This window comes from Heterodontus francisci, chromosome 33 (genome assembly GCF_036365525.1).
Source record: "Heterodontus francisci isolate sHetFra1 chromosome 33, sHetFra1.hap1, whole genome shotgun sequence".
NCBI lineage: Eukaryota > Metazoa > Chordata > Chondrichthyes > Heterodontiformes > Heterodontidae > Heterodontus > Heterodontus francisci.
The window spans coordinates 39,792,813-39,805,445 of NC_090403.1; the positions used below are offsets into that span (position 1 = coordinate 39,792,813).

Genomic DNA, 12,633 nt, shown 5'->3' on the forward strand with positions numbered 1-12,633 from the left:
AACAAGTTGGGACTATGGAACATGTTGGGCAAGGCAGAGACTGGTATGTACTTGGGGAGATCCAGGATATTAGTGTTGACACAAGGGAGAAGATTTCCCTTGTTCGCTATTTCTACAGACTTTGTAGATCTGCTCTAAAATAAATATGCTGATGATTTCACTAGACAGTGATCAGAGATAGTTTTCCATTATCGATACCATGTCACTAACACACAGCGCCCAGAAGAAACCTAACCCCCCCCCCCCCCCACAAGGGTGAGATTTGTGTTGACATATTCACTTGACAGAGCTTAGCAGCAGTATTTGATGGCCAGTTTCCAGCCCTTAAACCCGTCAGATTCCCTTCCTGTGGTTGTCCTTTACTAAGGTATCGATTATGTGTGGAAAATATGAATGGGTTATGGAACAAAGCTGTTCTTTTAAATGAATCCCACACAGCCAGATTCCAGTGGCTCAATTTATATCCTGTGTGTAATTAATGCGTTGAACAAGAACACATAGTGATTCTTTTAAGTTCTGTTTGTACACTTGAATGTTGGGAGTGTCTTAGAGTAAGCAATTTGCCTCTCTACATTTTGGGCCTTCTTAACTCTCAAAAAAAAAAATGTTTATTACAGGAAAAACTGTTGCTAGGAGCCGAGCATTTTAGTGCCTGGTTTAGTAAATATAGCAAGCAGTAAGCAGCGAAAGCAGCCAGGGGCCGACAGCTTTATAGCCTTCTATTGAATGTGAATTACATTTAAACACCAAGAGAAGAAAATCAGAGGGAGAGCACACTCTGAGCTTTTCTCATGCTCTCGCTGGTGGCTGACACATTAGCAGAAGCCTGGGAACAAGCCAGACGCCATTACCATGTGACCTTCAAGGCCAGAGAGAAAATGGGGAAATAATTGAAAGAGTTGACCCTTCAATCATTTTTTTAAAAATACATTCATAAGGAAAGATGAATATTTGAAGCAGGTTTGAAAATTTACCAAAATTTTGGCATTTGCCAAAATATGGATTTATCCTGCGCTTATAAAACATTTCATTTGTAAATAAAGCACCTGTCTTAATTGGTCCATTATCGAGCCAAACTCATCAGTTATCCAGTCTTTACTTTTTCTTTGTATTTGGGACATTTACCAAATATTGTATTCAAATAATCTCTTTTGTAGCATTTCAAAAATTCCTGTACTTTCTCCTTTTATCCAGCTGATGGCTGGTATCAGGTGGGACAACTGATTACACTGCAAGCAAAAAACTGACTCTTCATTCTGATGCATTTTACTTAGAGACGTATTACTTCATTCATTTTCCAAGAGTGCAAATTCCCTTTTTCTCCTTTTACATGTCTTGCTATATCCTGCAGCCAAGAATAAAGTGGTTGCTCTTCTACCAGACCTCACTCAGTGCCTCTGAGCTGCCAGCTAGAAAGCAAATAAGGGACCTGGCAAGGACACTGATATCATTTGCTGAGTGCTTTCTCTCAGTAGCACAACTATGATCAGGGACCCTGTAACATGGGAGCCCTGTTGACATAGGTACAATGAGATGGTACTCTGAACACCTCCCTATTGACAGATTGTAATTTTTCCTACCTGTTGGTTGTTAGTTTTGACTGACTCACTAGATGCATTTATTGAAGAATTCAACTACATCAGTGTCTAGCCTGTGTTAACCATTGTGTCATTAAATCGCAGATGTTGCTATGTCGAATCAGATTTGTGGCATTTGTCTGCACCTACAAAAGCAACGCACTCTAGGAAGCATAAATATTTTTATCCTTTTCTATTTAAACATCTCCCTCGCTCTCTCGACCTCACACACTGTTAATTAACACAGTATAGTGTCAGCACTTAAATACCAATCACCTCAACTATTTTTGCTTTTGTGCTATGCTCACTGGTGATTCTTTGAATTCAGAATTTATTTAATTCATGTAAAAAGAGTGGAAGGGTATTGAGCTTTTCAATTCTGTTTTTTTATTGGATGTTACTTTAGTCAAATAATTTAATTTCAATATTTAGTGGCAACAGTGTATATGTGAGGTGGTTTCATAAATCAACATATTTATGAAATACTGGCGTGCATACTGCTTTTAACTCAGAATTGCTTTTATTCTGCAATAAAACATATGGAATCAGATTGGGGAAAAAATACAGCATTACTAAATTATAAGTGTCATAGCAATGACTTCAATATTAATTATGTAGGTATTACACATAGAATAATCTTTGAATCATTTCTCATGTAGTAGACTCTATAAAAATGCATACGTGGCTTTCGCACCACAGCTTTTAATCCTTTTAATCTTTCCCTGAAGGCAATAATTTATGGTGGACTATAGTTACACGGTAGTAAGCAACTTGGCCATATCTCACTCAAGTGGTTAATAGGTTATCCGAACAAGGAGGTCATCATAGCCGAGCCAGATCATATCCTTCTCACCTGACAGCCACACATGACAGACACTTCCAGCAAAGGCCACCAGATGGGGATCTGGAGCAAAAACATAACCTCATACCAAGACACCTTTAAAATCCTTCTTCAACTGATCAGTAAAAAGTAACTTTTGCCCAATTTTTGCCTTTCAAAAGCTTGAATTCTCCTGCCTTGAGATTTACACCCATTGGATTTGTGAAGTCGTGATGTGTGTAGCCTGATGATGTCTGCAGTCACTAGCACATTGCAGGTGCATCCCAGGACTGACTTCCAGCCTCAAATTCTGGAGGTGAAGCCAGCTTAGATAATTTCACGTTGCTGCTATTGCAGGTTACACTGCTTGAAGCGGGTTTATCAAGTTTCTCTTTTATGCTGAGTAAGGCAACTAAGAGCAGATACAACAGAGCCGCTTGATGTCACCATCAGCTGAAATGTAACCAACCAGAAAGTTGATAAATTCATGTATGGAATAACGGCAGATCTACAAAAGGGGAGCAAGTACTTTAAATACCAGACTTATGGAATTGCTATTGAGGTCCATTAAAGTGGGTTGTAGTTTAATGTAACCATGCTTCATTAGTCTCTTGCTTATTTTCTTGAGGTTTAATGATATTCAAAAATAAAAATTGATGTTCACTGATTGCCTCTGAATTTACCACTGTTTTTGCACTCTCACTTTTCCACTGATTTCACAGCATTCCTGTCCATTTCGTCAGAATCTGAAAAAAAAACTTATAAAATAAACTGGACAGACGCAGTCCAGTCCTTCAGTTTAAATTTATACATCTAAAGTTTAAGCCAGAATGATTGAGTAACAGGTGGAAAAGTTTAACATTTGCTTGCAATAAAAAGTAACCCTGCAAATCTGCTTTTTCAGGGAAGTTTTAACTATGCACTATAAACTCTCATAAAATAGCAATTAGAAGGGGCCAGAAACGAAACACTGGAATAGATATATGGCTGTTTATTGATAATTTAATTCCCACAAATACACTCATTTTCGGCATAATCCTCTCATGGGTGTTTTATTGAATTCTAAGTCAACAATCCATCTATTGAATGCTCCCCCTGGCTTAGGTAGTAATAGGAATTCAATGATGTATGAGATCAGTGTGTACGGTTAATATATATTTTTACTTTCTTATTACAGGTGGAAACAGCTGGCTCACAGCCTCCAGGCTTGAAAACATCTGGCCATAAGGTGAAAAATCTCTAGCATTATGAAAGCAGTTTTATTTAATAATTTCCCATCTCATTGCATATCTTTTTATCCTCTTAGGTTATTTTGCATCACAATGATACTGAGGGGAAGGCACAGCAGCAAACATTTTTAAGAGTGTTTTCTTCCTCATTAAGTGCTCTTGCCATACTGCAGTACTTAGAAAAGGTTGCCAATTGTAGTGGATGTGGTCCCCTGTCAAGGTTCAGGCTTTTTTCTACCATTATTTACTGTGTTCACAACAGTCCAAAGCTCATATGAACTGAAATCTGTGCCCTTATTCACCACATAGAACTGATAAATTACTCCTTAGCTATGGTATGGTGGAGTGGAGTTCACAGGGGACTTCCAGCCTGTCCTTATGTCTTCACCAAAAAATCAGTAAATATCGTACTCAGAACAATGCATTCAGGCTAAGCCGCTAGTCTCGTTTATTTACAAGGAAGATAATATACAGAAAACAGTAAGACATAGCAAGAAATGGAAAAGCAATTCATTAAAATAAGGGAAATGGAACCAGTCTGCAAATAACTAAAAAGAGGCCCAGGCCAATGCACTGGGGACACAGATTCAAATTGCACCACGGCCGCTGCTGGAATTTAAATTCAATTAATTAATAGAAATCTTTGATTGAAAGCTAGTCTCAGTAATGGTGCCATGAAACTATCATTGATTGTCATAAAAACCCACCTGGTCCACTAATGTCCTTTAGGGAAGGAAATCTGTCGTTCTTACCTGGTCTGGCCTACATGTGACTCCAGGTCTACTGCAACGTGTGGCTGACTCTTAACTGTCCTCTAAAATGGCCTAGCAAGTCACTGAGTTGTCATGGGCAATTATGGATGGGCAACAAATGCTGGCCTTGCCAGCGATGCCCCACATCCCATGAAACAAATTTTAAAAAGTACATTATGCAGTAAAGCTTTTAAATGAGCCTGCAATCTTTCATGGACGTTCAATGATGTAATGCATATGCAGTGACGCGATACATATCCATGAATCCAGCAACTAATACCAATGCTGGTGTAACATGCTTAGTGTCCACAGACACAGAGGGCTGGACTTTAAGCAGTCCTCGTGTTGTGAGATCCATGGCGCGGAGGGCCTAAAGATGGTTCCGGATTAGGTCCGCCACGGAACAAGATGCCGGCAGGGCCTGGCCCGATCCTCCCGGCAATGGCAAGGCTCCGTGGCTGCTCGGTACCACTCCACCCCCCCCCCCCCCTCCCCCCCCCCCACAACACTGTTGCTGGGCGACAGGACTACAATTTGAATATTTAAATCAATAAAATTTATTAATTGAGATGTACACACCCATGATCTTGAGGGCCTGCCGCGATATTTGGCACAGCGGCTGACACTCCTGCGCCTTCAGATCCCCGTCCAGGGAAATGAGATGTGACACTGGTGGGGAGAGGGGAGGAGATAAGTTTATCAGTGCGGTGGGGGGGAATCGGGGTCAAATAAGTGTCATGGGTAGATGGGATGGTGGGAAGTGTTGTACTTGAAACTTTGTGCAGTTTTGGGGGGTGGGGGGGCAGGGGAAGGTCAGATGTTAAAGGTAAGCGTTTTGGGGGGAGAAGAGCAAATAGTTCATGTAATTGTTACTGGGTGAGTGGGAAAGGGGCGTTGGGACTTTATTGATGTAATTCTGGGGGGTATATGTCTTTAAAAATGTAAATATCCCGGCAGGGCTGGCTGCGTTTTAAACATGACACTGATGCCATTACTGGGGATGAACAGTCCACCCCCTCTACATGATTTGGGGGAGAAGGCAGGTGCCCCGGCTATTTAAATGAGCCGCTGTGCTTGAGATCGACCTGTATATATACTGAAAGAAAAACTGAAGCCAGCACTGCCACCTGAGGACCACCACTTAAATTCATATACACCATAGCATCATAGTGTGGCCATTTGGCTCACATCTACTACATTCTCTTTATATATTCAGCCACTTGCTTGACAACAAAAAAAATTATTGAAATTAATCATGGTTTTCTTTTAACATATTCATGCTGCCTGATCTTGATTAACTCATGCATTTCTAAATTTTCACAAAATCCATAATTAAGTATAAATGTGAAGTTTGCCCATAACTGATAGACTAACAGGTCTATAATTACTTGGTTTATCCTTCTATCCATTCTTGAACTGTGTATTAGATATGTTACCTTCCAGTCCCCTGGAAAAATATGCGTGTAAAAGGAGGTTTGAAAAATGGCAGCTGGATCCTTTGCTAACTCGTCTCTGACCTCCTTCAACTTCATAGGGTACATGCTATCAGTGTCCAGTGATCCATTCACCTTGAGTTCAACTAATTGTTTCATTACCAACTCCTTTTCTGCAGTTATTCCTAACAATTGCTCCATATCCTCTTCAAATACACATACATTCTCACTTTCACCATACATATGCATAATCCCTTTTTATCTAACTGAACCTTGCCTTTTTCAGTCCAACATTGGTATTTTTTAATCGTTGTCTTTTCTGTTTTTACTATGAACCTAACTATATTGTAGGTGCTATATTCCAATTGTACTTCTACTCTTACATAAGCTACTTAGCCCACTTTATTTCCTGGAACATGTCAATCAATACTTTTTGATCTGGGAAGCAGTCTTGAATGCATTCTGAAAAGTGTTCCCCATTTAGCCAAATTTTTATCCCAGGCTATCTTGAGAGAGTTAAAATCATCCGATATTATTAGGAACAGGAACCATTTGGCATAGGTTTATGTTCATCTGTTATTTATTTGGGAGCATCAATTCGTGCATACATTTTCTATGAATTCCAGAATTCTTCAAAAATTTGAAGTAGGCAGATGAAACAGCAATCCAGAGAACCCCGACTAGGCTGGAAGGTTCAGGTCTCCCTGCATCAATCAGTACAAACCAATCTCATTTGCCCACAAGAGGGATCTGTTGCACCAGTTGAAAGGTCAAATATTTCACCTCGACCAAGTAGCTTTGATTCCTGAAAGCTAAAGGGTTATTACCTTCTCTGGCAGAAACTGTAATGGCTTTCCACAAATTTTCCACAGATAAAGCTCATACCATTAAAGAAATTTGTCAGCCAGTACAGAGAGGCAGCTCTTCCCTGGTGTGTTCCTTTTGACTTGAGTGCCTTCAACAATTACAAAACATTGATTTTAAAAAAGGAAGACTTTTTTTTTTTATACAGTACCTTATCATGCCTCTCAGAAATGTCACAAAACACTTCACATGCAACAAATTACTTCTGAAATAGAGTGACTGTTGTAAGCATGTCCTATTAATACATGTTACAGCAGCTGCAATTTCATGCATCTCTCAAAAGATGTTTCCTTGGTGAACATTACCCTCATGTCTTATTTTATGAAGGGAGTCTGATAATCTAATCCTGTGCACTATAAGCTTATTCCCCAATGAGATTTCCATTTGCTATTTCATAAAATCATAGTTTCTGCTTTTGAAAGCTAAAATTATTACCCAGAAAACAGAACTTCAGTCAAACTGATTTCAATTGGAAATGTTCGTGAATTCTAGACATTAGGAGTCAACCAGACAAATTTAACTCGGGTATCCTGAAACTTCATCCTCAGCTTCCACCTACAATGTGTTTTTAAAAGTTGATGTATAGCATACTATTATTCCCTTTTTTTTGGTCTTGCTTTATTGAATTTTCAATCATTCACATTCCCATACATATTTTATAAAATAACTAGTTCAAATTGTTTTTAATCCACCTATTGGTGAATATGAATCAGATTAAACTTTTTAGATGTTAAGAATTTTGTTCTATTACATTGATAAAACCAGTCACTTCCTCGCCTAGAACAGAAAAAAAACGAATATAAGATTTTCTCATTGTAACATGAGATTTACTTACTATAACAGAGTTCTATCCTCCTCGCCCCTCCTCCCATAATCATGTTGCACTACAGGCAGTCAATCAGCCTTGAACGCAGTCTGTACATGATTTACAGAACAGTTTCCTATCTCTAAATGTGGTTGACCCCTATTCTCACTGACATTGTTCCCATCCCTTTCTCCTCACCATCGTCTGCTCCTCCTCAAAAAAAAAAGAAAAAAAATTCTCAAGCAATGTGCTTTCTCCAGTTACAGCCCCATTTTCAACTTGCGGAACCTCTCTAAGGTTGTCACCTCCCAATTCCGTGCCCATCCCATTCAAAACTCCCTGATAGAATTGACCTTCTTACAGCACTGAACTGCCCTAGCCAAAGTTATGAACAACATCTTTTGTGAATGTGCCCTTAATGTATTATTCCTCTCCCAAATTTTCCCCAATATCTTTGGCACCCCCTCCACTTCCTTAGCTAAATGCTGCCCAATGGCACCATCATCCACAGTCATGGTATCAGTTTTGCATTTATATTGATGACCTGCCCCTCATCTCGCTTAACGTCTTGGTACTTTTGTGCCGTCCAACATCAAGTTTTGGATGAATTATAACTTCCTCCAGTTTAACATCAGGAAAAGAATGAATAAAGACTTCCATTTATATAGCACCTTTCATGAACTCGTACTTTGAAAAGCACTTTATAACCATACATACAAACACCTGGCCCCTCGAGCCTGCTCTACCATTCAATAAAATCATGGCTGATCTGATTGTAACCTCGACCCCACTTTCTTGCCTACCCCTGCTAACCTTTCACCCCTTAGCTTTTCAAGAATCTATCTACCTCTGCCTTAAAAACACTTGAAGACTCTGCTTCCACTGCCTTTTGAGGAAGAGAATTCCAAAGACTCATGACCCTCAGAGAAAGAATTTCTCCTCATCTCTGTCTTAAATGAGCGACCCCTTATTTTTAAACAGTGACCCCTAGTTCTAGATTCTCCCACAACAGGAAACATTCTTCCACTTCCACCCTGTCAAGTGCCCTCAGGATCTTATGTGTTTCAATCAAATCGCCTCTTACTCTTCTAAACTCCAGTCTAGCCTGTCCAACCTTTCCTCATAAGACAACCCGCCCATTACAGATATTAGTCTAGTAAACCTTCTCTGAGCTGCTTCCAACGCATTTACACCCATCCTTAAATAAGGAGATCAATACTGTACACAGTACTCAGGTTTTGTGAGGAGGAGGTCGTGTCTGGTTTTGTGAAGGGGAGGTCGTGTCTTACTAATTTGATTGAGTTTTTTGAGGAAGTGACGAAGATGATTGATGAAGGAAGGGCAGTGGATTTTATCTATATGGACTTTAGTAAAGCCTTTGACAAGGTCCCGCATGGCAGACTGGTACAAAAGGTGAAGTCACACGGGATCAGAGGTGAGTTGGCAAGATGGATACAGAACTGGCTCGGTCATAGAAGACAGAGGGTATCAGTGGATGGGTGTTTTTCTGAATGGAGGGATGTGACTAGTGGTGTTCCGCAGGGATCAGTGCTAGGACCTTTGCTGTTTGTAGTATATATAAATGATTTGGAGGAAAATGTAGCTGGTCAGATTAGTAAGTTTGCGGACGACACAAACGTTGGTGGAGTTGCGGATAATGATGAGGATTGTCAGAGGATACAGCAGGATATAGATCGGTTGGAGACTTGGGCGGAGAAATGGCAGATGGAGTTTAATCCGGACAAATGTGAGGTAATGCATTTTGGAAGGTCTAATGCAGGTGGGAAGTATACAGTAAATGGCAGAACCCTTCGGAGTATTGACAGGCAGAGAGATCTGGCGTACAGGTCCACAGTTCACTGAAAGTGGCAACGCAGGTGGATAAGGTAGTCAAGAAGGCATACGGCATGCTTGCCTTCATCGGTCGGGGCATAGAGCATAAAAACTGGCAAGTCATGTTGCAGCTGTACAGAACCTTAGTTAGGCCACTCTTAGAATATGGCGTGCAATTCTGGTCGCCACACTACCAGGACGTGGAGGCTTTGGACAGGGTACAGAGGAGGTTGCCTGGTCTGGAGGGCATTAGCTATGAGGAGAGGTTGGAAAAACTCGGATTGTTTTCACTGGAACGACGGAGGTGGAGGGGCGACATGATCGAGGTTTACAAAGTTATGAGCGGCATGGACAGAGTGGATAGTCAGAAGCTTTTTCCCAGGGTGGAAGAGTCAGTTACTAGGTGACATAGGTTTAAGGTACGAGGGGCAAAGTTTAGAGGGGATGTGCGAGGCAAGTTTTTTTTACACAGAGGATGGTGAGTGCCTGGAACTTGCTGCCAGGGGAGGTGGTGGAAGCAGATACGATAGCGACGTTTAAGCGACATCTTGACACATACATGAATAGGAAAGGAATAGAGGGATATGGGCCCCGGAAGTGCAGAAGGTGTTAGTTTAGGCAGGCATCAAGATCGGCGCAGGCTTGGAGGGCCGAATGGCCTGTTCCTGTGCTGTACTGTTCTTTGTACCCCACTGTGGTCTCACCAATGCTTTGTACAACTGAAGCATAATCTCCCTACTTTTGTATTCAATACCCCTCGCAGTAAACAATAACATTCTATTAGCTTTCCTAATTGCGTGCTGTACCTGCATACCAACCTTTTGTGATTCATGCACTAGGACACCCAGATCCCTCTGCATCTCAGAGCTCTGCAATCTTTCACCATTTAGATAATCTTTTTTATTCTTCCTGCCAAAATGGATAATTTCACATTTTCCCACATTATACTCCATTTGCCAGATCTTTGCCCACTCACTTAACCTATCTATATCCCTTTGTAGCGTCCTTACGTCTTCTTCACAACTTACTTTCCTACCTATTTTTGTGTCATCAGCAAATTTACAACCATACTTTCGGTCCCTTCATCCAAGTCATTGATATAAATTGTAAAATGTTGAGGCCCCAGCACAGATCCCTGTGGCACACCATCCGTTACATCCTGCCAACCAGAAAATGACCCATTTATGCCTACTCGCTGTTTCCTGTTAGCTAGCCAATCTTCTATCCATGCCAATATGTTACCCCCTACACCATGAGCTTTTATTTTCTGCAATAACCTTTGATGTGGCACCTTATCAAATGCCTTCTGGAAATCTAAGTGCAGTAAATCCACCGGTTCCCCTTTATCCACAGCACATGTTACTTCTTTAAAGAACTCCAATAAATTGGTTAAATATGATTTCCCTTTCACAAAACCATGTTGGCTCTGCCTGATTACCTTGAATTTTTCTAAGTGCCCTGCTATAATGTCTTTAATGATGGCTTTTAACAATTTCCTATGACAGATGTTAAACTAACTGGCCTGTAATTTCCTGCTTTCTGTCTCCCTCCCTTTTTGAATAAAGGAGTTACATTTGCTATTTTCCAATCTCATGGAACCTTCCCTGAATCTAGGGAATTTTGGAAAATTAAAACCAATGCCCCAACTATCTCACTAGCTACTTCTTTTAGGACCCTAGGATGAAGTCCATCAGAACCTGGGGACTTGTCAGCCCGTAGCTCCAACAATTTGCTCCGTACCACTTCCCTGATGATTGTAATTTTCATGAGTTACTCCCTCTCTCCCTTCTGTTTCCTGATTTACAGCTGTAAGTAACCAATGAAGTACCTTTGAAGTGTAGTCACTATTGCAACATAGGAAACATGATAGCTGATTTTCACACCGCAAGCTCCCAAAAACAGCAATGTGATAATGGCTAGACAGTCTGTTTTGGTGAGTTTAATTGAGGGGTAATTGTTGACCAGGACACCAGGAAGACCTTCCCTGCTCTTTATAATAGTTCCACAGGATCTTTTACATCCACCTTGGAGGGCAGAAGGGGCCTTGGTTTGACATCTCGCCTGAAGGACAGAACCTCTGACAGTGAAGTACCTGCGCAGTACTGAGTGTAGTACAGGAATGTCGGCCTAGATTTTGTGCTCAATTCTCTGGTGTGTACTTGAACCCACAACCTTCTGACTTGGGAGCAGAAGTGATAGCAACTGAGTGGCTGACACTGCTGAAGACGTTGTCTTCAATTCCTGCCACAAACTCTGCTTCTTTGACATTGATTATATTCCCATCCCTGACTTGAACCAGATGGGTTTGCAAACTTGATGTCTTGTTCGACCCTCAACTGAACTTTAAACCCCATATCCTTACAATCAACAATATTGCTTACTTTCACCTTCATAGCTTTGCCTGTCCCCACTTGTACTTCAAGCCCTTAGTCATTTAAACCTTTATGATTACATTCATCACCTCCAGAGTCAATGGCCCTGATTTTTGTCTAACGCCTCATTTTTTTAGTGAGATGGGCAAGGATTTGGCAGGTGACAGCATGTTTGAAAATGCTAGAGAGGAAAAACATAAATATCATAAGTAAACTTACCGCCAATCTTCCCACCTGAGAAATTTTCACGCGGACCTCAATTTAGCCAGTGTTCTGACTGAAATAGGAGGAGCCTCATTATTGTGTACAAATTGGGGATGTCATTTTGGTTGTTATCGATGTGGCACCTACTCAGGGATACACCCATGTGGGCTGTACTCGACAGGAAACAAACAGAACAAATCCCGGCCAAGGATTTTTTTTTCCTTTTCCCATTTTCTCCTCTACTCCGGAAGATAGTTGAGGCTCTCTTCGTTTGTATATAGTCCCATGGGAATGGGCGACATTCTGATATGTGCCCAAGCAGCTTGAACAGTGATCATGAATTGAATATTCAATAGTGGAGAGATGCCATCACAGTTGGATTCAATCATGATGCTCAAACACATGCCCTTTCCATCACTGGATAAAGACCAGCAGCAGGAACTCTGCCTGATCTTTTACTCCCAAAAAGCAGTAGTTTTTTGCCACCCTGGTTGAGATTAACTAACGCGACACTGCCCTAGGTTTAATCCTGAAACATTCCTGGTCTCCACTGCTCATTACCACAGCCACTTAGTGCATATACATCATTCACAATGCCTTTTGTACCAGTTCGACTGTCAAAACTAACCTGCTGTCAGGTGTTAGATCATCGCACAAAGCACAATAGGCTAATACAGCTGTATATCAGAAAGTACAGCAGAGAAAACAATTATTTCTGCTTCTTCTTGCTGTTATTGAGGACAG

General features: G+C 40.9%; 1 protein-coding gene across 9 annotated transcripts in view; it reads left to right on the plus strand.

The window, feature by feature from the left end:
* The window catches only part of LOC137348116 (acyl-CoA-binding domain-containing protein 5-like), a 130,128-nt gene that overhangs the window by 79,165 nt on the left and 38,330 nt on the right, over positions 1-12,633 (plus strand). For all 9 annotated transcript variants that reach the window (XR_010969075.1, XR_010969072.1, XR_010969073.1 and 6 more), the window contains one exon: positions 3,575-3,625. Coding sequence is in view for 5 of the 9 variants with exons in the window: in XM_068013340.1 (XP_067869441.1) it covers positions 3,575-3,625 (51 nt within the window). In the remaining 4 variants the exon portion in view is untranslated. The remainder of the gene's footprint in view (positions 1-3,574; positions 3,626-12,633) is intronic.